This window comes from Pteropus medius, unplaced genomic scaffold, assembly GCF_902729225.1.
Source record: "Pteropus medius unplaced genomic scaffold, Ma_sr-lr_union100, whole genome shotgun sequence".
NCBI lineage: Eukaryota > Metazoa > Chordata > Mammalia > Chiroptera > Pteropodidae > Pteropus > Pteropus medius.
In genome coordinates, this window is record NW_024351729.1 from 6,469,626 (window position 1) to 6,493,909 (window position 24,284).

Consider the following 24,284-nt stretch of genomic DNA (forward strand, 5'->3'; position numbering starts at 1 on the left):
TTGCACTTGAGGCTTGCCAAAGACTTTAGCATTAACCTCATTTCATCTGCTCAAGGGTCTTACCATAGGGTTAGCAGACAAAATTGGGCCAGAAATGGCAGGCTATCTGATGGGCAGTTGATAAACCATGCTTGTGAAATAGTATGTCCAATAAAAAGATAAAGCTATTTGGTCATATGAGTTTTTAATTAATATTTTCCAGAAGCAGTGATACATTTAAATATAATCAACTGTATTTTGTGACCTTAGACAAGTTTTCATTTTCTTGAGTTTCATCGTATTGACCTATAAAATGAGGGGGTAAGCACACCTCTCTTTCTTACTTCTCAATGGGAAAGAAAGCAAACATTACAGACTGGGTATATAGATTATTACAGGCACCGAAGAGCTTTTCCTCTTTGACAGTAGTGATCCCATAGAAGCTATGATCCATTATATTGACCTTTTAGCTTTCCCCCCAAAAAATGAAGTATATTTCTAGATATATAAGCCTTAACACCAAATTTTGCCTTCAAATCAAATACATTTTTGCCTTTAAATAGAATACAAAGTTTTATTCGTCAGTCTGATACCTTTCTTATCTTTTAGACCTTAACTGTATTAGAGGTTATCTTCACACTCTTAAGGAAAATACATGCCTTTTTTTCTGCTCATATTCTTATAAGGGCTTAACATTTTTGGTTAAGTGTTTCATCCTTGAAAGCTGAAACACTTTGATTCACTGGTGTATGTTAAGCTAGTGTTGGCACATCCCAAAGGCATTGGCTGCATCAGCCCAGGAGAAAGTGCTCTTAAAACACATACTCTTGCAAGATAATTTGGAGGAGCTGCATATTAAATAATCAAAACAATAGGCCACAGTATGTTCTCTGTTGATTGGATTAGAATCAATTAAAAATATTACGTGTGTGAATCATGTTAGATAAAAGATTGCGTTTTCAGAATTAATAATTAATATAAATACTGGCTTTTAAGTGTTACTGTATACTGTCAGAAGCTGCTGCCTCACATTCAAACATGGTTTAGATTTGATTTTCAGTGCTGCATAATATTCCATTATATAAATAGACTAACATGTATTTATCTTTTCTTCAGTCAGTGGATATTTAGGCAGTTTCCAGTTGCTTGCAAGTAATTACAAACAATGCTGATATGACAAATTATTGTACGTTTCCTTGTACTCATATACAAAAGATTCTCTAAGATAAGTGTAATTCTTAATAGAATTACTGTATTGTAGGATATATATATTTTAAATTTCACTAGAGTTTGTCAAATTTCTCCTAAAAGTAGTTGTTTTTATGAGTTAGTTTTAAACTATAACTCACATATAATTGTTCATTTATTCAACTTTTGTAATTCTGTCAATAAAAACACAGGATTCTATGTTTTCACCTTGTATGTTAACAATATAATTATCCATGTTCAAAAGAGTTTTCAAATGCTAAACCACAATTTCTTTAAGTTGAAATTTATTACCCACAAAGTCTCACTGCTATATTCATGAGTCGTTAATTTGGAGTTTCCATGAGCAATAGAAACCAAATGAGTTATCTCTGTGCGTGTAAATGGATATAGCCTACTTTTAGTTGTTGAAATACCAATGTACTTCAGTTGAAATAACATTCTTTGCATGATTAGGAAAACTTAAGAATTCTTTTTACAAGTTTAAGGATTTTTTTTTTTTTTTTTTTTTGCAAAACTAAAGACATGTGTTTCCTTTTGGAGTATATAAATATATATATATCTCATTAATGAGGCTTATTTTTATTATTGCTTTTTTTTCCTAGATAAAAGTTAAACAGCTAGAAGAACAGCTACATTATTTTACTGAAACGTGTTCACAGAATGACCACCTACACAAGTTGAATAAGGCTCTAGAGGGCAAATATACTCAGGTGTGATTAATATCTACAAACAGATTGCTTTTTAATTGTTTTAATTCATTTTTAAGAAATTGATGCCTTTTTCCCCACCTTACCATACAGGCCCAGAAAGATGAATATTCTCTCACTTGACTCAGTTCAATAAGCATTTTTTAAACATCCACTATGTACAAGGCTCTGCTAAACCATAGAGGAATTCATAAAGTTGCCTGAAGCAGGATTGGGACTTTCAACTCGCTTATGTTCTAACTGGAGACTTAGGAATGTGTTCAGTAAACTTTATTATAGAATAGAAAGTTATGTCTTTCAGAAACAAAATAGATCGTTTTATGAACATTCATAGGGAGCACATTATGACGGAAGCATCGAGAAATGCTTTCATAGAGGAAATTGTTTTTTAATTTGAGCCTTCAAACTTTTGGCAAACATGAGGAACAAGTATCTTTGATTTCTGAATTATAGGCAAACTCAGAACTCAGTACCAACGAGATATACCTGCAACAGACAGCTCACTTGAAAGCAGTATTAGTAGAGCAGGTGCTTACTTGTCAGCATGGTGGCTACTGAGATTGAAAGCCTTTTGTAGGTCACATAACATTTTAACAAATGAACAGAGAAAGATAAATAAGATATATAAAACATTTTGTGAGGAAAATAATCTAGGAATGTGTTACAGAAAGAGATTCACAAATTTACCATATATGCAGTAAAAAAAAAAAAAATTAACACTCAATATAAGCATATGTAACTTCTGTGTCTATAACATTTGTATATGTATACCCTTAGCAACCAAGGAACCAGAATGTGTCTCCAAGTGGAATACTGTTAGGGTTCTAACCATCTGATTACACTGGTAAAGTGGGCCTCATTAGATACACTCTCCGACAGGGAATTTGATTTAAGGTCTGCTTCTTCACTAGGACATACTTTACAGTGTGATTCCTGGAACATATTTTCACATATATTTTCCTTTGTGGCTTCATATAGAACATTGTGTTTTTTCTCCTAGTAAAAGGAACACTCTTTGAAAAATAACTCTAGGTTTAGTTGATTTTATTGTTTTTAATTGGTAATGCCTCCAAGAAAAAGAAAATCTCCAGAAAGGCCTGCATCTTCAAAATTTCTTGAAAGCTATAAACCCAGTATAAGGGAAAGAACTTCATCAGTTGGTTTACCCAGTGTTACTCCAAACTCCACTCGCCATGTGACCTTTGCACCTACCCTGACTTCTGTGAGATCTTCTCAGGATCTTGGAGACTCTAGAATCTCTCTAAAGACTCTCTTGAATGCTATTAAAACTATGGAGGGAAGACTGGAAGGTAAAATAGACATTCTTGCCTCAAGACCATTAATGAATGATGAGTCACCAAATTTTCCTAAACGGGATTCGGTAAGTGAAGAGTACAAATTAAATCTAAAGAAATTTCAGACTTAGACAACAATCAAGAAAAGTAGTAACATCCAGAAATATTTTTATATATTTTATATATATATATGTACATATATATGTACACACACATACATATATACATATATATACATATACATCTTATATACACAGGTAAAATTGTAAAAACTATACAGTTGACCCTTGAACAACACAGGGGTTAGGGACATTGACTCTCCATGCAGTCAAAAATCAGTGCATAACTTTTGATTCCCCCAAAACTTAAGTCATCCCTCAGTATCAGGCATTGGTTCCAGGATCCCTTGTAGATACCCAAATCCATGGATGCTTAGGTCCCCTATATAAAATGGCACAGGTCATTGCATACAATTGGCCCTCTGCATCCATGGACTCCCAACTATGGATCAAAAAGAATACAGATATCTATTGAAGAAAATTTGTGTATAAGTGGACCTGCACAGTTCAAACCCATGAAAGGTCAGCTGTATTCTTTCTTGTGTGCTTTTCTAGAATAAAATCTAGAACAAAAGGTTGGCATCCTTTGTACTATTCTTGAATCCTTACAGAAAAAAAATGTTAAAGTATTTTAAATGTTATAGGTGAAAAGTTTTAAGGAAGTATAATAATGTTGAGAAATATGTGGAGGAAATACACTTTTGTTGCTGTTGGGAGTATAAAATAGTACAACTCCTAAGGAAAGCAATTTGGCAAAATTTACACTTCACCTTACAATTGTATTTCTGGGACTTTTTTCTACAAATATACTAGCTTGTACATATGACATGTTTATGAGGTACTTACTGAGGTATTGTTTGTTAATAGCAAAAGACTGAAAGCAACTAAAATTCTATGTGTAAGAGGCTGGTTAAATAAATCATGATGGTGAATACTGCTTATAGATAGATATATAAATTATGACCCACACAGTTCAACTTATGTTGTTCAAGGGTCAACTATATATACATACATAATCATTTGAAATGCATAGAATATCTCTAAAATTAATCATAATTAATTAGCATTATTTTTGAGAAAGGAGACTGGGTAGCTGGGAGATTTTGCTTTACCCTTTTGTACTTTAAGAATAAAATGAATGTGCTTCCTAATCAAAATAATTTTATGAACATTTCATTTTCAACAAAAGTAGAGAAAGGATGGTCTTTTCAGCAATTGGTGATGGAGCAATCGGATATCCACATTCTAAAACAAACAAAAAACCTCTGAGCCCTACCTCACACCATGTATAAAAATTAACTCAAAATTGATCAGAGCCCTAAATGTAAAACCTTAACTATAAAACTTCTAGAAGAAAGCATAGGTGAAAATTTTTGTGATCTTGGATTCCACAAGGATTCCTTAGATTTGACATCAAAAGCATGATCTATAAAGGAAAACAATGATAAATTGAGAGCTTATGCTCTTCAAAGACATTGTTAAGAGAACGAAGAGATAAGCTGTGGACTGGGAGAAAATATTAGTAAATCCCACGGAAAACCCTTGTTTCCAGAATGTTTTAAAAACTCAAAACTAATTAAAAAGAAAACAATTCAGTAAAAATAATGGGCAAAGTATTTGAACAGGTAGATGTATGGATGTATGGATGGTATATAGCCCTTAAAACGATGTTAAACATTGGTCAATAGGGCAATACATATTAAATGCAAATTAAAACCACAATGAGATATTTTCATGCACCTAATAGAACGTCTGAAATTGAAAAACTGATCATACCAAGTGTTAGTGAGGATGTGGAGCACCTGGAATTCTCATTCATTGTTGAAGGGAATGTAAAATGGTAGAACCTTTTTGGAAAATAGTTTGGTAGTTTCTTTAAAAGTGAAACATATGACCCAGCCATTTTACTCCTAAGTATCTACCAAAGATAAATGAAAGCATATGTCTACACAAAGACTTGTACACAGCTGTTCACAACAGCTGTTTGTAATATCTTAAAGCTAGAAACAAATCAAGTGTCCAGCAGATGAATTGTGATTTATCCATATAATACTGTTCAGTAATAGGAAGGAATGAACTATTGAAACATGCCAAAGAGTGAATGAATCTCAGAATAATGCTCAGTGAAAGAAGCCATTCAAAAAAGTATATACAATATTATTCAATTTATATAAAATTCTAGAAAATAAAACTATTGTGACAGAAAACAGATCAGTGATTGCCTTGGGTAGAGGTATAGGAACAAAGAGAGACAGAAGGTGGTAGAGATTACAGAAAGGCTAAGGGAAGTTTGGTATTATGGGCATGTTCATTATCTTTATTATTGTTTCAAGAGTTTATATATGTCAAAATTATACTCTTTAAATATACACAGCTTATTGTATGTCATTTATACTTCAGAGAAGTTATTTAAAAGAATGTGAAGGTATTATAAAAAGTTATGTTAAAATATTTAAAATAACATTCTTGATATGACAAAACTATGGAGATAGAGGACTAATTGGTTGTCAGTGGGCAGGGGAAGAGTTCAAAAAGCGAATTCTTTTGTGGTGATGGAGCAGTTCTGTGTCTTGATGGTGGTGGTGGTCATGTAAATAATGTGGATGGGACCAAGTTACCTAATCTTACATGTGTGTACGCACACAGATGCATGAAGGTTAAAAAACGATGAAAAATGAGTAAGTTCTGTAGTCCAGTTAATGTAGTTAACAGTAATATACCAAAGTTAATTTCCGGTTTTAATGTTGAACTTTGCAGCAATATAAGGTGTCACCATTAGAAGTAGGGTGAAGAGTACATGGGACTATGCACTATTTTTGCAACATCCTGTGAGTCTGTAATTATTTCAAAATAAAATGTTTTTGAAAAGAGTAATATTTAAAATAGTATGAAGATATCTAAAATGATTCTGTAGATATCCTAAAAGTGTTTTAGGGATATAAAATATACTTCTGATATGATGATTAGGAGTTATTCTTCTGTGACACTATTTTCTTTATACTATTTAGTACTTATCTTTGCTTTTATTCTTGCACTTACATTATATTTTCAACTTTAATGATAATCAATTTCTCCACCATTTCACGTTACATTCATTGTTTTAGCTCCCTCATCCCTTATTCTTTACTTTCATGGAGATCGACATGTATTAGGTTTGCCCATGTTTATTCACACAAATTTATTTTTGTTATGTAGTTTTCTTTAAAGGGAAAAACAGCTAATCAGTTTTTTATTTATAATAGAAGATAAACATATTTAATTCAGCATTTTAAGTTTGGTTTCTAAATTGCTGTCATATTCTAATTGTTGATTTATTGTGCTTTGGAAAAGTCATTTATCATTTTTTTTTCTACTAAGGTAAAATCCATTCTTGAAAAGAATGAAGAGGAGCTCTCACGAGCAGTGAAGTGTCGTGATGCAGCACTGAAAGAAAGTCAGAAATTGAAAGGGGACCTCGAGGCTTTGGAGGACAGGGAAAACAAGAAGGCAAGGCATCAGTCCTTTCTGAAAGTCTGTTACTGGGCTGAGGTGCTTATGAAGTCTTGCATAAGCCATGTTCCTCCATTTCCTGGTACCTTTAGTAAGAAAGAATGAGGATTAATCAGAGGAGGATTTTTTCCCTAAATAAAACTTTAAAAGAGCTTTAAAATCTTTTCCCTAAAAATACATGTTAACTCCTGATTTTTTTCAACTTCCTGTCTTAAAATAATTAAAAGTCCTGATTTTTTTCTGTTGAAATACATCTGACCCTGGTAATAACTTGCCTACTTATGCCTCATTAATGGGATATTAACTGCTTTCTACTGGACCAATGCTGGTCCGTGGCCTGTTAGGAACCAGGTGTCACAGCAGGAGGTGAACAGTGGGTGAGCCAGCAAAGTTTCATCTATATTTGCAGCTGCTCCCCAGTGCTAGCCTCACCGCCTCAGCTCCACTTCAGATCATCAGGTCTTAGATTCTCATAGGAGCACTGGTCCCTGGTCCAAAAAGGTGAGGGACCAACAAAATAGAAGTCACATCCCAACCCTCTCCTTGATACCAAGTGCTAGATTTTGCCTCTCTGAAGAGGGCTGTGAGTTATGTTCTTTAGCAGCTTCTACTTTCTCTTATGGTCTTTATTCCTGAGATAATTCTGATGAGTTTCAGATGTGTTGTTCTTCTGCCCCTATCATAAGATAGCTGACCAGGGCCACAGCAGGCCAGCCTGGGACCACCTCTAGACCTAAGAAGTTGTTGATCCTGATGTCTCCAGTTAATGTATGTGCTGTGACATGACAATAGTTGGGAAGCACTGCAGAGTTCTTCATAGGATCTGGGATCTAGTTTTCTTTTTCTTAAAGTCACAATAAAACAAAATAAAAGTAAATAGACTTTAATTATTAGCATTCTACCATGCCTGGTTTCCATACTTTTTCCTAGAAATAATGAGACTCAGCAGCAGCAGAATAATCAGAAATAATCAAATATCTTTATCTGGTTTCATTTTCTATTAGGTGGGAAATTTTCAGCGACAATTGGCAGAAGCCAAAGAAGACAACTGCAAAGTTACAATCATGTTGGAGAATGTGCTAGCTTCTCACAGTAAGATGCAAGGTGCTCTGGAAAAAGTACAAATAGAGCTTGGGCGGAGGGATTCAGAGATTGCAGGCCTCAAGAAAGAAAGGTACCAGAGATTATTTTTCTGTCTTCGTACTGTATTTTTCTGTTGTGCTGTAGTAAGGAGCAATGTGCTCCTGAGTCACTTTATATTGCTTCATTGGGCGGGGGGGGACTAGTAAAATGGTGTTTCAAGAACCAGTTTAAAGTTAGGGAAAATTTAGAATTAAAAATTAATATGATTTCCAAAAATTCAAAATTCCTATATTTTATAGTGAGGTAAAGGAGTATGTATTCTAGAAATTCGTATGATATACTGTTGTTTTATCCTTGCTGTTTTCTACACTTTTTAAACTTGCCCTTGGGTCTACAAAATAGTAATTGTTGAGATAATTGAAGCTAAGTACCTACTTTAGTTTGAATTATCCATTTATTAGTGTCCTGTTTAAAGATGAATGATTATTTAGATGAATCATTCTAAGAACTACTTCTGACCATGTTTTATAAGTAAACTCTTGAATGTTTCAAAAATTACATAAAAGTTTCCCTTTTAGGTTAATAAACAAATGTTCTGAGTTTAATAAGGCCTCTAAAAATATGTTGTAATGTGTATATTTGTGGTGTATATTACCTCTATGTTATGAGAGAACAAGTGTATATTCTTCATTGCGCTTTATTTTCTTACATATTATGTATATTCTAAACTTAAATAGAAAATTCAAGAGGCTGGTACTAAAAGTATTGTTTACCATTTACAATAAAATTCTACTAGATGTTGTATTTAGAAGCAGAAATCTCAACATGAAGCCAGTTCGTGTAGAGGTGAAATGTTTTTGTACCACTGATACATGTTTATAATATATGTGTGTGTGTATAATATGTTACACATATATAAAATAAAATTATCAGCCCATAAGTTATTTATTGACATGTGTTGACAGTTTAATGTATCAAGCCAAATTGAATCATAAGATGGAACAAATTTTTAATCCATAGTAGCCTTCGTTTCTTAACCTGAAGCTGAGGCTACTAATTGTCACCTGCCAATTCATATTCTGAGCATCTATAGACTGCTACATATGCCATTTGAGCTTTTTAGAAGAGTGCCCTGTAACGCCCAATGGTATCATTCCTAGATGGTTCTTTTTTGTAGTCACTCTTTCTGTGCTTTCCATTTTTAGGGCTCTAAATCAACAGAGGGTACAGAAGCTGGAAGCAGAAGTGGACCAATGGCAGGCCAGAGTGCTTGTCGTGGATGCCCAGCACAACAGTGAGGTAGAGGGCAGGTGTTTATAGATGATAACATAGATATTTTTGGTTTTATTGGGATATTGCTATTTTGGAAAAGTGGAGTAAAACAATCAGGTAAATTGTGTTTTCATTTAAATTTGGGTTTGACAGTGACATATTACAAATGAGAAATGGGCCTGCGATTTTACAGTGAATCATATTTTGGGAAACCAGGGCCAAAATTATGCCAGTTCTTTCTCTTATATGGTTCACATTCTTTTCGTTTATTAATGCATAAATGATTGCAGAAGTTAAAGGGCTTGGAGAATAGCTCATACCATCAGTCAGAAGTAGCTGGAGTGATCCCACTGCTAATGGGACAAACTCACGAGTGTGCTCTCAGGTGTGTGCACATATGATTATGTATCTACATACATGCACACTTATATGTAATACACATGGATATTTTACATAAAAAGCTTTTTCTGGAAGGATATACAACAGTTTCACGTTCTTATCTCTCTAGTCAGTGAGACTAGAGGTCATAGGATCAGGAAGGATAATTTTAAAATTTTAAAAATCAGAATAAATTAAGTTGGCTCTATTTTCCAAAGTTCTGTAGTGACCAGTGGAGCAGACCCTTCCTATCACCTTCTAAGAGTCTTCAAGCAATGTCTGTAATAAGTTCTCACATATATTTCAGGCTTCTGAAATCTCTGGTTCTGATTCCTACTAATTATTGTTTCAATGGCACTTGATGATACAGGGTTAGAAGTACACATACAGCGTTATGGACTAATTGCACCTGTTAAAAACCCTCTTCTCTCTTTTAGATGGAGCCTCTACAAAAAGCTTTAGATGTAGCTAGAGAAGACAACAGGAAACTGGCTATGAGCCTGGAACAAGCTCTCCAGACAAATAATCATCTGCAAACAAAGCTTGACCATGTCCAAGAGAAATTGGAAAACAAAGAACTTGAGCGACAGAATTTGGAAACGTTCAAGTAAGGGCAGTATAGTCACAGTGAAGTTAGGGAAGAGCTTCTGGGAGAGTAAGTTTGGCTCATTCACATAAACCAGTTAAACCTTTTTCTCCTACTTTGAACTAGTATGCCCAAAAGAGCCATGTTAAGGAACCAGGTATAGCTGAGCAGCAGCAGACACTAGCTGTCTGGAGTATGCTGATTTTCAGCTCTTTTATCTAATATCAAGCTGCTTCTGTATATGAAGGTTAAACCAAAATCTAAAGAATATCGGTTGGAAGGAACACTTGCACGTTTCTGGTCAAGCCTTTTCCATCAAAAGCTTATGTGTCCTTTAAAAGCATGATTTGGAAAAGCAATAACCAGAGCCTAAATGGAGGAGTGGATGACTCCATCTAAGCAGATGCTAAACCATTAATTGTTTTCAGTTATGGCCTGAGATTAGTTAAGTAAAACCCATCAAGTTCAAGTGAAGCTACTAAAATTTTGTCTTAAACTATATCTAGGTAAATATGATTTAGGTATTAATAACATTCTGTGAAAATTCATACGAAAGAGAAATGCAATGCGCACATACATCTTTATTCCTTTCGGGTAGTGAACATATTGACATAGACAGGTATAAGCTAAAGCAGAAAAGGTGTTTTTCAGGTTTGTGATCTATACAAATTTTATATTCTGGTGAAGTGTTGCTGGCTCAAGACTATTCATTATTGGTTAAACGAGAGTATATGTTTCACTCTTTTGGTTGGATCTCTTTATATTAAATGACTTTTTTTAAATGCTACAGGTAATGCTTTGTTTTTCTTCTGTTAAGCTCCAGATCAGTGAACTTCGCCTGGTAATTGATCTGCTTCTCATTTGTAAATCACACACCTTTTGGAAAGTTGCACATTCCCTCCATATCTTTATTACCTCCCAAGATGATTTCTAAAGGTGATTTATCATCCGTGTTTTTCAAAACAGAGAACGGATGACTGAGGAATCCAAAATGGAAGCAGAATTGCATGCTGAACGCATAGAAGCTCTAAGAAAGCAGTTTCAAACTGAGAGAGATGCTGCAAAGAAAGCGACACAACGGGAAGTGGCAGAGGTATGGAGTCAATTGACAAAAGGTTTCTCTAGTTGAATGTATTTTAAGAGGAAAACCAGCTGCGGTATGCAGTTATTCTTTGGCTGTTTTAATCCCCCTTGACCAGCAAGCCAGATGCAACTGAGGTAATCAGGTACATTACCTAACTAGTATTGATCAGGCAATTCCTAATTGATTTAAGGTTCCATTTCTGGGAGAACCAGAATGATAATTAAGTATTGATTTAGTGACAGGGCTTAGCATAAGCAACTCCATTTGGGGTCTGTTTTCTTGTTTTTAATAATTCCTCCCCCACCTTTTGATCAGACTTTTAGCCTAACTTAGAGTTGTGATCAAAATTTAAGGCATTAGTGCTACTCGCAGCTACCACTCTGGAGTTCTTGAAGTCTTTTGCTGATCCTCTGTTTGGTATTCACAAATAATGACATCTTTTTGCTGAATCTCTGTGGCATTCACAGGTCATGACGTTGGGTTCACGTTCTGTCAGTCATTCATTCTCTTCACTCCTTTTCTGATGTTCTTGTCTCAGAGAGATCATTTACTTGTTAGTTAGCAGCTGAGAACATGCTTTAAAGCTTTTGAGAGAATACAGTATACCAGGGAAACTATTATGATTGTTATAAACAGGATAATTTCCAATGTCTAGAGTGCATTTCTGAGCCCCAATCCTCAGGACCCAAATCAATCAGAATCAATGAATCAAGGAAAGACACCATTGAAGAAGTCACTTTGTTAAGCCAACTAGTTTGTTCAATGATCTTATATAGCTGAGTCTCAACTTCCCCAGACGTATCAATCCAAGTGCAATAAGTGGTGCTGGCCATAGCACAGACACCTCCTTGCTCATCTAAAAGAGAATCAAGGGCTATCCTACAATCAAGAACTATGACTAGAGAGTCTAGGGGTTTTTGTTGGAGAGTATTGCTTTACCAGCAGATTCTGCAGTATCTCTAAGAGTTATATCTTTAAGGTTCCTTGTCACAGCTTCATTTGCATTTACTCCTAGCCAAGGCAGTAGGGATCTGCCAGTGGAAGCTAATTTTGAATCATGAATGGCTTCAGATAATTTCCATTTGAGTATGTAGCTCAGGACTAGAAAGGTGATAGCCATGGAGGCCAGTAACACAGGTGGTTTTCTTGTTACTCTTGCCTTGTGTCCCTTTTTTTGTACAGAGCCTGGATGCAAGGTTCCCCAGATTTGGGGTTTGGAAATGGACCCCCTTGGGTAGGGAGTCTGACACAGTAGAGAGGGGGCTGAGTTTGTTTCAGAGAAACTGAGAATTTGGAAATCAGAGAGAAGTTTGTGATGAGCACAACTATAGGATCGTGACAAATCCAACAATCATTTGGAGGTTGGATTACCCCCCTTTGCAATGGCCCGAGATATGTGAACAATGGCACAACTGTCCAGGCCAAAGCAGGGCAAAAGGTGAACAAAACAATCATAAAGACCTTCATGTCATAAGAATTAGGAAAAGCATGGTCAGAGAGGGAAGGAGGAATGGAAAGAAACGTTCTTGATCCTGGGAGGAAGCAGTCTAACCTCACCATGGGTACTTCTCTTCCTAGTCGGTTTGATTTTGCACAGCACCAGACGTCAGAATGAGCCTTCTTCAGTTGTGAAATATGCACCCAAGGTTCGACACTTTGTAGTTTGGCAGAGGTATCAGTAGTTGGGTACTTGATAGAGGCCTTTCTAGGAATCTCACTTTTGCAAAAGCATCAGAGTAAAACAGTAACTGTCTATAAATGACAAAAGACTTAAAAATGCCCATGGTTAAAGACCTGATGAAAAGGTATTATAATAGACTTGATAAGGAAATTTGGTTATTATCTGTGACATATATTTTTAAGTAACTGGAATTATGACGGATAACATACCAGGATAAATCAGTTTTAGGAATTTCACACAATATCTAGAGAACTTATATAAATAATATGCATCTGTACAAATATAACCAAAGGTTTATTATCCCTAATTTGACAATGCTTCCCATGTAATATAACATACCAAATAAACCTAATTAGTTTAACATCTCTCTTTTACAAGGTGAGAGACAAATTTACTGAGATTTTTCAGGGACTCTCTGTGAAATCTGTTACTTTAAGGTCAAAGACTCCATTTAGGATTTGATTTTAGGAGGTTGTCTAAATGCCAAAAGGTTTGAACATTTGACCAAATAGTATCACAGATCATTATGAAATAAAAATCTGTTTAACCAAAGTGACAATAGATCTTTTATTGATGTAACATCATTATAAATTTCAGTTATAAATTCAGCTCTACAACATAATTTGATATCTGTATACTCTATTGCATGCTTACCACCAAAAATATAGTTTCCTTCCATTACCATAGATTTGGCCTTTACCCAGTTCACTGTCCCCGACCCTTTTCCCCTCTAGTAACTACTAGTCTACTTTTTTGTTTTATATTCCACATATGAGTGAAATCATAGTTTTCTTTTTTGTCCGATTTATTTCACTTAGCATAATAACCTTCAGATCCACCCCAAATGGCAATATTTCATCTATTGTATGGCCAAATAGTATTCCATTGTATATATGTACCATTCTTCTTTTCCCGTTCATGTCAGTGGACACTTAGGTTGTTTCCATGTCTTGGTTATTGTAAATAATATGTCTTGGTTATTGTAAATAATGCTACAGTGAATATAGAAGTATTTATGTAGGTGTGTGTGTGTGTATGTGTATAATCTTTTTAGTTAATGTTTTCATTTTCTTCCGATAAATACCCAGAAGAGGAATTGCTGGATCACATGGTAGTTCTATTCTGAATTTTTTTACAGAACGTCTATACTGTTTTCCATTGTGGCTGCACCAGTTTACAACTTCAGCAGTGCACAAGGCTTCCCTTTTCTCCACAGTCTCTCCAACACTTATTTCTACCCTTTTTGATAATAGCCATTCTAACAGATGTGAGGTGATACTGCATTGTGGTTTTGATTTGCATTTCCATAATTCTTAGTGATGGAGAAACATCTTTTCGTGTACCTGTTGGCCATCTGTATATCTTCCTTTAAAAAAAGTCATTTCAGATCCTCTGCCCATTTTTTAATTGGATTGTTTTTTGTTGAGTTGTATGAGTTCTTTACATCCTTCGGATATTAACCCCTTATTGGAAGTATCATTTGCAAATATCTCCTCCCATTCGGTTGGTTGCTTTTTAGTTTGATTTAGTCACTTTTTTTTTCCCTTGCTTTTGGAGTCAAAAATCACAAAAACACCAGACACCAAAGTCCAGAAGCTTAGTGCTTATGTTTTCTTATATGTATTTTATTATTTTAGGTCTCACATCCAGGTCTTTAAGTCATTAAGAGTTAATTTTTGTGTATGGTTATAAGATAGTGGTCTAGTTTCATTCTTTTGCATATGTCTGTCCAGTTTTCCCAGCACCATTTATTGAAGAGACTTTCTTCACTGTATATTCTTGGCTCCTTCGTCATAAATTAGTTGCCTGTATATGTGTGAGTTTATTTCTGGGCTCTCAGTTCTGTTCCATTGGTCCCGTGTAATGTTTCTGCCAATGCCATACTGATTTGTAGCATAGTTTGAATTCAGAGTGTGATACTCCCCCTTTGTTCTTTTTTCTTACAATGCTTTGGCAATTTGGGGTCTTTTGTGGTTTCATACAAATTTGAGTATTTTTGTGAAAAATACCAGTGGGATTTCGATAGCGATTACATTGAATCTATAGATTGATTTAGGTAATATGGACATTTTAATAATGTTAATTTTTCCAGTCCATGCACATGGAATATCTTTCCATTTCTTTGTCATCTTCAATTTCTTTCAAAAATGTCTTGTAGTTTTCAGTGTACTGGTCTTTCACCTCCTTTGTTTATTCCTAGGTGTTTTATTCTTTATGTTGCAGCTATAAATGTGATTGTTTTCTTCATTTTTCTTTCTTATATAGAAACTTAACAGATTTTTGTATATTATATCCTACAACTTTATTGTATTGTTTCTGATGGTTTTTTTGTTGGACTGGTTATGATTTTCTAATATAAAATCAAGTCACCACAAATAGTGACAGTTTTACTTCTTCCTTTCCAATTTAGATGCCTAATTGCTCTGGCAAGGACTTCCAGTACTGTGTTCAGTAACAATGGCGAAATTGGGCGTCCTTGCCTTACTCCCGATCTTAGAGGAAAAGCTTTCCTTTTTTTGAGTATGATGCTTGTCATATATGGCCTTTATTTTGTTGAGGTACATTCCTTCTACACCCATTTTATTGAGAGATTTTATCAAATGTATGTTGTGTCTTGTGAAATGCCTTTTCTGCATCTACCTCCCCTATGCATTTTAATACACCCACCTTCAGATGTACCAATGCATGGTTCTCTCAGGCATGCTAGTGTGTTGAGTAGAGGAACCTTTGTTGAGTTATAGATGCCTGGCTGGTTGTAGACATAAGGAGAGATTCAAAGAGGTCTCACTACTCCGTGATGCTGATGTCACTCCAACAACAGAATATTTATAAAGGCAAATACAGAAGGTTACATAGTTGTTAACAATACTTAGCTCTTAATATTGAGAATACTGGGTTTTTTTTTAAGTAGTCAAAGACCTGATGAAGACATCGGGAAGCACAGTATACTGTTTTGGTATGACACAAATTCTTTGCTTTCCAGGTAGATTACCCCAAAGGTAAAAGAACCTTTTCACAATCTCTTATTAAGAACAGACCAATAGTCCAGGAAAACCTTATTCTTTTAACAAAGAAAAACCAAATTCTAATTTTGTACCAGTGTACTTTCAATATTAAAATCCATTCTTTAAAATCTTAAACCCCATTCCGGTCTTAGCTAGCTTGAAACACATAATATTCTTTCCCAAGATTCCTTTTCCACAAACTTCCAACTTTCTTTGTATCCATTCAGAGTTTGTCCTATGTTTTTCTCATTCTGCAATAATCATTTTACTTTTTTACCTACTTTTCATAGTTATTTCCTTTCACCTTTATTCCTAAGTAGTTTTAATTACATATTAGAATTCTTAACCCTTAGAATCCTTAATTCCTAGTGAAAACTAAGATGTAAGCAATTGTGGTCTGTCTGTAATACTGTGGATTAGCAAATTTATAAATACATTTCATAGTTTCTAGAAGTATATTTTCCCCCACAAAACATGTTCAAATGTGGCACAAGACATGTTTACTAATAGACCTAAATATCTTTAGTTCCTCTATAAAAGGAAACCAAAGGTGGATAAACCTGTTCAATAGTTAATGTTTCAGTATTTTATCTTATTTGGAAATGATCTAGATGAATATCCATCATTTAACTGATCTCAGTGTAATTTTAAAGTTTCATTACCAAAAAGGATTTTGGCAACTTTTAAGTAGGCATACCATAAAAAAATAAACTGTTGAGAAGTTCATTTATAATCTATCTTACATCTATTTAATTCATTGTTAACAATTATGAAAATTTCATGAGATATTAAACAGTGAACCATCATCCTTCTTGCTGACAAATTCTACAGGAGATGATATGAGCTTATCTTTCAGTAAACCTAGGTAGAATAAAAATATTCTATTTAATTCTGATAACTAAGACATGCCTCTTAATTAAACAAACTTAAACTAGCTTTTATTTACCAAAAATTATCTTAGATCACATGAACTTGAAAAACATTTTGGTTTCTATATATAAGTGCTTAATTTTGATTTTGATTTATGTAAGTGCTTAATTTTCTTTAAGCTGATTAGAGTATTTTGGCAATACCACTCGGAGGTAGAATAAAAGTCACATTTATAACATACATACATAGACATACATAAACATACAGACACACAAGTTTTCATTTAAAAATTTTGGCAGGTAGAATACAGAACTCACTAGTTTATAAAAGAACAGTTGGATCCAAATCATGTTTCTGGCAGATGACATAAGATTACCTGCAAAGATAGCTAAAGCTTGTAACTACTTTGTAAAAGAGACTTTTAAGATTTTTCTTAGGCCTAGTTTTCAAAACAGTCTTAGTTTTAGTTTCACACCCTACCCCCCCCACCCCCCTCGCTTTTTTGATAGGAATTACCTGGTTCTTGGAGACTGGTTGAATATTTATATCTCAAAAGGCACAAAGAATGAAAATTCTACCAACAAAAGGACTTTTGTTCTCTAAGTCTAGATCTTTTCCAATATCTGCAAGCTTTTTGAGATGAATAGGGATATATTAGGATTGGTAAAAGGATAGGTGGGCTTTGAATTGTGTCTAGAGCTGCATTTCTATTCTTATAAAGACTCAGTTTGTAAGACAAAGTACAGTCGTTTTAATTTCTCAAACAATTGGGTTGCAACCTAAGTGATATGGAGGCTGACCCACCCATCTAGTTGTGTTATCTTCAACTTGCTGCTTTATATCAGGGAGAAGATCTTCAAATAAGATAGAAATTAAAAGATTCGTATGTTCTAGATTTAGAGCTGTGTGTCTTTGGAATGTTTTAGTAAATCCTTCCACAAATGTCTTCAGAATGTTTTTCTTTCCCTCTGGTTATATAGTTTCATTTTCGCTTTCGAGGAGAAGGCCTAAAAAACAGTTCCTTATCAGGCTCTGAATATCAGGTTCCACAGATCTAAAAAAAATATCAGGTTCCACAGATCTAAAAAAAAACAAAAAAACAAAAACATAAAAACCCTTTCAGATATCAGCCAGGACAAACAGTATATGTTCCTGCCCGTACTGAACAACTGCACAGACACAGGAGGTATATACAGTGAGAGTGCAAAAGATACTGCCCTCCCAAAATCCAGAGCCACTTTCAAAGATAACCAAAAGAAAAGATAGTTCCCCTGGGAGCTGGCAGCAGTCAGTACGACCCTAGCAGCAAATGGAGTGCAACCCACATTTCTGTCCAGCTATGTGTAGCTGTAATGAGGGTGGAACCACATTCTTTTCTGGCCATATATTTGGGGCTCTTTACCTGGCAATTACCAAACCAAGTTCTCAGGACACAAAACAAGACAAACGAGGCAGTAGCTGTCCCTGAGTGAGAAAGGATTAACAACCACTGGGCTCTTGAAAGCGAATTCATGAGTCACAGTTCAAAGATCTAATTCTTATAGATGTTTTTAGCCTGCCAATCTGAATTTGGGAAGGAAGGGACAATGTGAAATTTTACTTCTCTCACCTAAGCAACACAGAGATCCAGGAAAGCTTGCTTTGGTAAGAATTTTCACCCTTAGCCAGCTTCTGCTAGTTTTCCTAGGATCCTGCCTGTAGGCTCTGGAGTAAGTGGAATGTCCCAGTGAGTCTCATCCTTGTCACCAGAAATGGTAGAGCGGAAAAATAATTTTCCCTCTACCCTGGTGACTACTGGATTGAGACCGCTTTTTATTCGGAGTACCTCATAAATGAATAAACTTACCTAGGTTAAAAGTTCTCCACTCTGGCCACTGTAATTCAAGTATCTTTGGTAAGATTAACTTGCTTGTTTAGCCTTAAAATAAAATTTTATTCACCAGAAGCCTCACACTGGACCCAAGTCTAGCTTAAATCAGACCTATTCCAACCCTGGACCCAGTCTGATTTTTAAGTTGAACCCAGTCCAACTTTAGCTAGTTTCCAGACCCAGTTCGGAAAAAGAGATGCTCAAATAATGTCGGGAAGCTCATAACGCAAACGCTGCAGAGCTAGGCTCTAAGACTTTGCTATGACCTCCAGAGGCATCGAGAAAGTAGGGAGCTCATAGGACTCAGTGGGTACCTTTCCCTGGTTGCTTATTGCTCCTGGGTGCTATTACAAGTGTCCTTCATTTTCTTCTTCTGATGCCAGAACTGTTAAAAGATATTTTAAATATGTCTTAGTTTAAGATTTGATTTCAACAAAAATCATTTGAATTGGGCAGCATCCAATCAAGCAGATAGAAAGGAGCTCCAAGAAGCTGTATAAAATGAAAAGCTTTTATAGACAGACGAGAGTGGGAACAAAAAGTTAAACTAGGCAAAAATGCAGGTTGATTATTGCAGAGTTACTTTCCTTTGGGGGATTCCAGGGGTCTCAGGCAGATCACTCAACTAGTGTTGATCAGGTGATACCTGATTGGTTTAAGAGTTCATTTTTGGGAAAGCCAAGACTAAGTCTCGATTTGGTGACATAAGGCTTAGAGCATAAGTGACTCCATTTGGGCCTGTTATCTTGTTTTTAACAGTAAACATTATGCTATTTTTCCACTAGACAAGTTTATTAAAATCTTTAGAAACAAAAAGCAATATTATAAAAATGCATGCAGTGATAGTAACTAACAAGTATCTATATAAACTACCACATAATTTATTTTTACTTCTCTAGACATGAGGTCACAATTGACAGAAAGGAAATGCTTAAAGCATGGTAAATGGTAATAATCATTGAGTAATTACTATGTGCCAAGCTCTACATTCTTCATTTTATTTAACTGTTACGTGAATCTTATGAGGTAGGCTATTCACACTTTCCCAATGATGAACCTGAGTCTTAGGGAAGTTAATTATCCAAATGACTTGGCTAGTAAGAGGTGAAGCTAAGATTTGAACTTAGATCTGTCTGACTCCAAAGCCACACCCTGAAAAGCAAACAATGAACTTATATTTACATTGTTTATCTGTTCTAAGAAAGATTGTGTTCTTTAAGTGATTTTCATGATTTTTAACACTAGAGCGTTCCTCTACAAATCTACTTAATCAGACATTATGGCCTCATTTGCCCTCCCTTTTGAAAGAAAGGTCTAAAGAGAACAAAATATAGGGACAGAGCTAAACATACACCTCTCTTACTGAATAGAAGGTAAAAATGTTCTAATTTTCCCTTTGTGTTCCACAGCTGAAGAAAGCCCTTGATGAAGCCAACTTCAGATCAGTGGAAGTATCACGGACCAACCGAGAGCTGCGGCAGAAACTGACAGAGTTGGAAAAGCTACTGAACAGTAGCAAGGAGAAAATAAAGACTCAAAAAGCCCAAATTAGGCTTCACATGTCAGCTAAGGCGAATAACACTCAAAATATTGAGAGGATGAAGGTTGTATGAGAAACTCTAAGTGTCTTCTCACTTCCTTAGTATCTGATAAGGCAGGCAGTGGTATCCAGGAGAGATGGTTTCAGAGCACTAACAGTGCCATGGGTCTGAGAATTAATTACAGCTACACTCAGGAAGTGGGAAGATTGCCTGGGGAGGACAATCTCTTTTCCTAGCCATGATTCGCTATATAAATGTTTAGTTTCTCATTAGCTGCTGATGTCACTTTCTGGCTTCCCATCTGTCTCCTCCATGGTGCTAGTACAGGACTTTGCTCTTTTGGGGTTAGCAGGCCAGACAGGAAGGAGAGCCCAGCAGAAACTAATAACTGTGGGTTTCATACGGGATTCTTTCTGTCATCCTATAGGCAAAAGGAGCAAGCCAGTTATTTCACTGATCATCTGTGTTATTTCCACATTTACTTTCAGCAAATAGAAACAGAATTGAGGCAAATGGAGCTAATTAAGGATCAATATCAGAAAAAAAATTATGAACAGGTAGATGATTTCCACAAACTGTGTTTACCATTCACATAAAATCTCAAACTTGGACACATGCACCAATGTCTCCCTCTTTGTGCCCTCCAGTCATTGAGTATCCAGAAATTTGTATCTGAAATGACTAACCTACAGAAAGAGATGCAGCTGTTGGCCAAGAGCCAATACGATACCTCAGCACGGAACAAACAGCAAGAGCTACGACTAGAGGCAGAGCGGAAAATAAGGCAAGAACTAGAGAATCGGTGCCAGGTAAAAACTTTAAGATTCATCTCAAAGAATATCAGCAAACAACATGTGCTGATACCCAGCATTAGAGCACCTAGAATTTCTAGATTCTCTAAAAGAAAACATATTTACAAGTTGTTCATCTTAGCTAAGTTCTTAGAATCATAATATCTAGGAAGAAGCCTATAGCTTTGACTATGGCACATATTCTCCATTCTCAACTTAATAATACTCATTTTAAAGAACAGTTAAAACTCATGCAAAATACTAGTTACTAAGATTTCTGAACTGAATTTCATAGTTTTTGATGAACTTTATACCTTTCGGTTCTTCCCTATAGCTCAGATACACCTGTTCCTGTTACAGGACTTTTAGCTATTCTCAACTTAATGAAAAGCATAGCACGATACCACTGAAAAAGGACTTCAAGAGATCTCTTTTTTCCCCTCTTATTACCATGTCATTAAGATAATTCAGTTATTTTCAGTTTTTCAATTACAGTTGACATTCTATTATATTAGTTTCAGGTGTACAGCACAGTGGTTAGACATTTATATGACATGATCCCCTCAATAAGTCTAGTACCCACCTGGCACCACAGTTATTACAATATTATTGACTACATTCTCTATTGTACTTTACATCCCTGTGACTGTTTTATAACTACTAACTTGTACTTCTTCATCCCTTCACCTTTTTCACTCAGTCTCCCCACCCTCCTCCTATCTGGCAACCATCAGTTTATTCTCTGTATCTATGAGTTTGTTTCTGTTTTTGATTGTTTTTTAGATTCCACATATAACTGAAATCACATTTGTCTTTCTCTGTCTTATTTCACTTAGCATAATACCCTCTAGGCCCATCTATATTGTTACAAGTGGTAAGATTTCATTCTTTTTTATGGCCAATATTCCACTGTATATATGTACCACATCTTTATCCAATCATCCATTGATAGGCACTTAGGTTGCTTCCATTATCTTGGCTATCATATATGAAATGTCCTTGTCTCTTGTTATAGACATTGTTTTAAAGTCTATTTTATCTGATAAGTGTTTCTACTCCAGCTTTTTCAATTTCCATTTGCATGAAATATCTTTTTCCATCCCTTTACTTTCAGTGTGTGTCATCATCTTTCAACCTGAAGTGAGTCTCTTGCAGGCAGCATACGTAGGGGCCTTGTTTTCTTATCCATTCAGCAACCCGATGTCTTTTGATTGAGCATTTAGTCCATTTACATTTAAAATAATTGTTGATAGATAAATAGTTATTGCCATTTTATTCATATTTTTTCTTTTTTTTTTTCTTCTTAAAGAGGTTTCTTTAACATTTCTTGTAATACTGGTTCACTAGTGATGAATGCTTTTAGCTTTTTCTTGTAGGATATCATTGAGCTCTTATCTCCCAACAGAGATTCTCTGCTATGAAAAGTATCCAATTCGGGAAGGAGATGTTAATCACTATTTTCAGGAGAATCCATGAATCAAAATCTGTAATCTTATATACTATGTATACTGTAGGTTAACTGAAAATAAGTTTTTATCTTGTATTTAGGTAGCACCTGATTACCCAGATTACCCAGTCATACTTTCATAATTTAGTTGCCCTATCATATATTATAAATACTGAAGCTTTTTGTTCAATATGGTACATTGAGAGTTTGTAAAAATCTTTGTATTATGCTTTTAGGAATTGGAGGAAACTGTCAGACACCTGAAGAAGTGTAAAGAAGCAACAGAGAATAAACTGAAAGAAGCCAGTGTAGAATCAGAACAGGTAAGCCAGAGCCATGGACACAGAGACAAGTTTCCTCAGACACAATCACCTTGAAACACAAGTCAATGTAAAATTCTTCATTAACATAGTTGTCAAGAGTACAATAGGGAAGAACCAGTAACTTACTAAGTATAGTCTGCTATAAAGAAGTGATCTGTGTCCTGATGAGCGAGATTAGAATGCTGAAAGATTGAGTAAACCTGAAGTCCAAGTCTCTCCCACTAAGTAGAAGGGAATACCAGCATGTTTGTGGATTTTAATGCATTGTTTGACATGAACCAATCATAGCTCTTCATTCAGTCTTTAGCTAGGAATATAAAGTAGGCCCTATCAATTTGTGAGTTTACTTTCTCTGATCTAATATTTTAAATTAGCTTTTTTGAAGGTATTTAAAATCATAAATTTTTTAGAGCAGGAGAGGACCTTTGAAATCATTATTTACTACAAGCACATCTCAGTTTCTGGTTAAGAAAACAGATTCGTTAGCTTAAGGTATCACAGTGATGTTGCTATCATTTGGTCAGGATGTCCCTTTTATAGCTATTAAATTACTTGACAATATGACTGTCAAAATGGTATATTAAAAAGAACATGGCACTCCAATATTCATGGCAGCACAATTTACAATAGCCAAGATATGGAAGCAACCTAAACGCCCAACAGACGATTGGATAAAGAAATTATGGTTCATATATACGATGGACTATTACTCAGCCATTAAAAAAAAAGAAATCCTACCATTTGCAATGACATGGATGGACCTAGAGGTTATTATGCTGAGAGAAAGATAAATACCATATGATTTCACTTATATGTGGAATCTAAAGAACAAAAGGAACAATCAAAAACAGACTCACAAAATAGTGGACAATTTGGTGACAGAGGGGACGGGGGGTTAGGGGACTAGGAGAATAGGGTGAAGGATTAAAGAAGTACAAATTAGTAGTTGATAGATGGTCACAGGGATGGGGAGCATGGCATAAAGAATGCAGTTAGCATTAATATGATGGCTAGGTGGAGGGCCAGGGGAGGGAAGGAGCAATTGGGGGGATTGTTTTATGAACAATGTAGATGTCTAACCAATGTATTGTATACTTGAAACTAATTTAAATAAATAATTAAAAAAAAAAAAAGAACATGGACTGCGACAAACCTGAGTTTGAATGTCAGCTGTGACACTGTGCCCTTAAGGAAGTTATGTTTACTTTAACTCATCAGTTACCACATCCATAAAAGTCAGGAAGTTAATATCTACTACTTTGTTATTCTGCTAGATGGCTCAGAATAAGTGTCAGTAAATGTTAGCTGCCTTCTCATTCGCCATACAAGAGGAAACATCATGTACAATGCCATTTCAAGCATCTTTCCCTCCACTCCTGGTAAAAAGTGCTATAGAAAGGTGTGGTTGGGTTTGGTTTGGGGGTGGGAGTGTCACTGTCATTAGGATACACAAACAGACCTGGAACATATTTCAGCTTTGTAGCTTTCTAAAAATTAAATGACCAAGGGAGCTCTATTTTCTTATCTACTTTATACCTACACTATGACCTGGTTAATATAGGGCAAGTACATGGTAGCACATTATTGAGGCCCTATTATATGGCAGGCACCAGGT

At 35.3% G+C, this 24,284-nt stretch overlaps 1 protein-coding gene and 1 long non-coding RNA gene across 16 annotated transcripts in view; one reads left to right on the forward strand and one right to left on the reverse strand.

Annotated features, from left to right (window-relative positions):
- Positions 1-24,284, forward strand: part of CCDC150 (coiled-coil domain containing 150) — a 64,678-nt gene that overhangs the window by 38,814 nt on the left and 1,580 nt on the right. For 9 of the 15 annotated variants that reach the window (XM_039844308.1, XM_039844311.1, XM_039844312.1 and 6 more), the window contains 11 exons: positions 1,791-1,898; positions 3,133-3,276; positions 6,607-6,735; positions 7,743-7,912; positions 9,027-9,120; positions 9,909-10,078; positions 11,024-11,150; positions 19,977-20,171; positions 20,597-20,665; positions 20,756-20,917; positions 22,583-22,669. In XM_039844308.1, the coding sequence (XP_039700242.1) occupies positions 1,791-1,898; positions 3,133-3,276; positions 6,607-6,735; positions 7,743-7,912; positions 9,027-9,120; positions 9,909-10,078; positions 11,024-11,150; positions 19,977-20,171; positions 20,597-20,665; positions 20,756-20,917; positions 22,583-22,669 (1,455 nt within the window). Of the gene's footprint in view, positions 1-1,790; positions 1,899-3,132; positions 3,277-6,606; positions 6,736-7,742; positions 7,913-9,026; positions 9,121-9,908; positions 10,079-11,023; positions 11,151-19,976; positions 20,172-20,535; positions 20,666-20,755; positions 20,918-22,582; positions 22,670-23,943; positions 24,069-24,284 lie in introns of those variants that run through there. The other 6 variants (XR_005648981.1, XR_005648982.1, XR_005648983.1 and 3 more) reach the window with 6 other exon arrangements.
- On the reverse strand, positions 17,226-19,978 carry LOC120587494 (uncharacterized). The gene is made up of 2 exons (XR_005648985.1): positions 18,882-19,978; positions 17,226-17,751 (listed from the first exon to the last, which is right to left on the reverse strand). It is a non-coding gene; the product is annotated as an uncharacterized LOC120587494 (long non-coding RNA).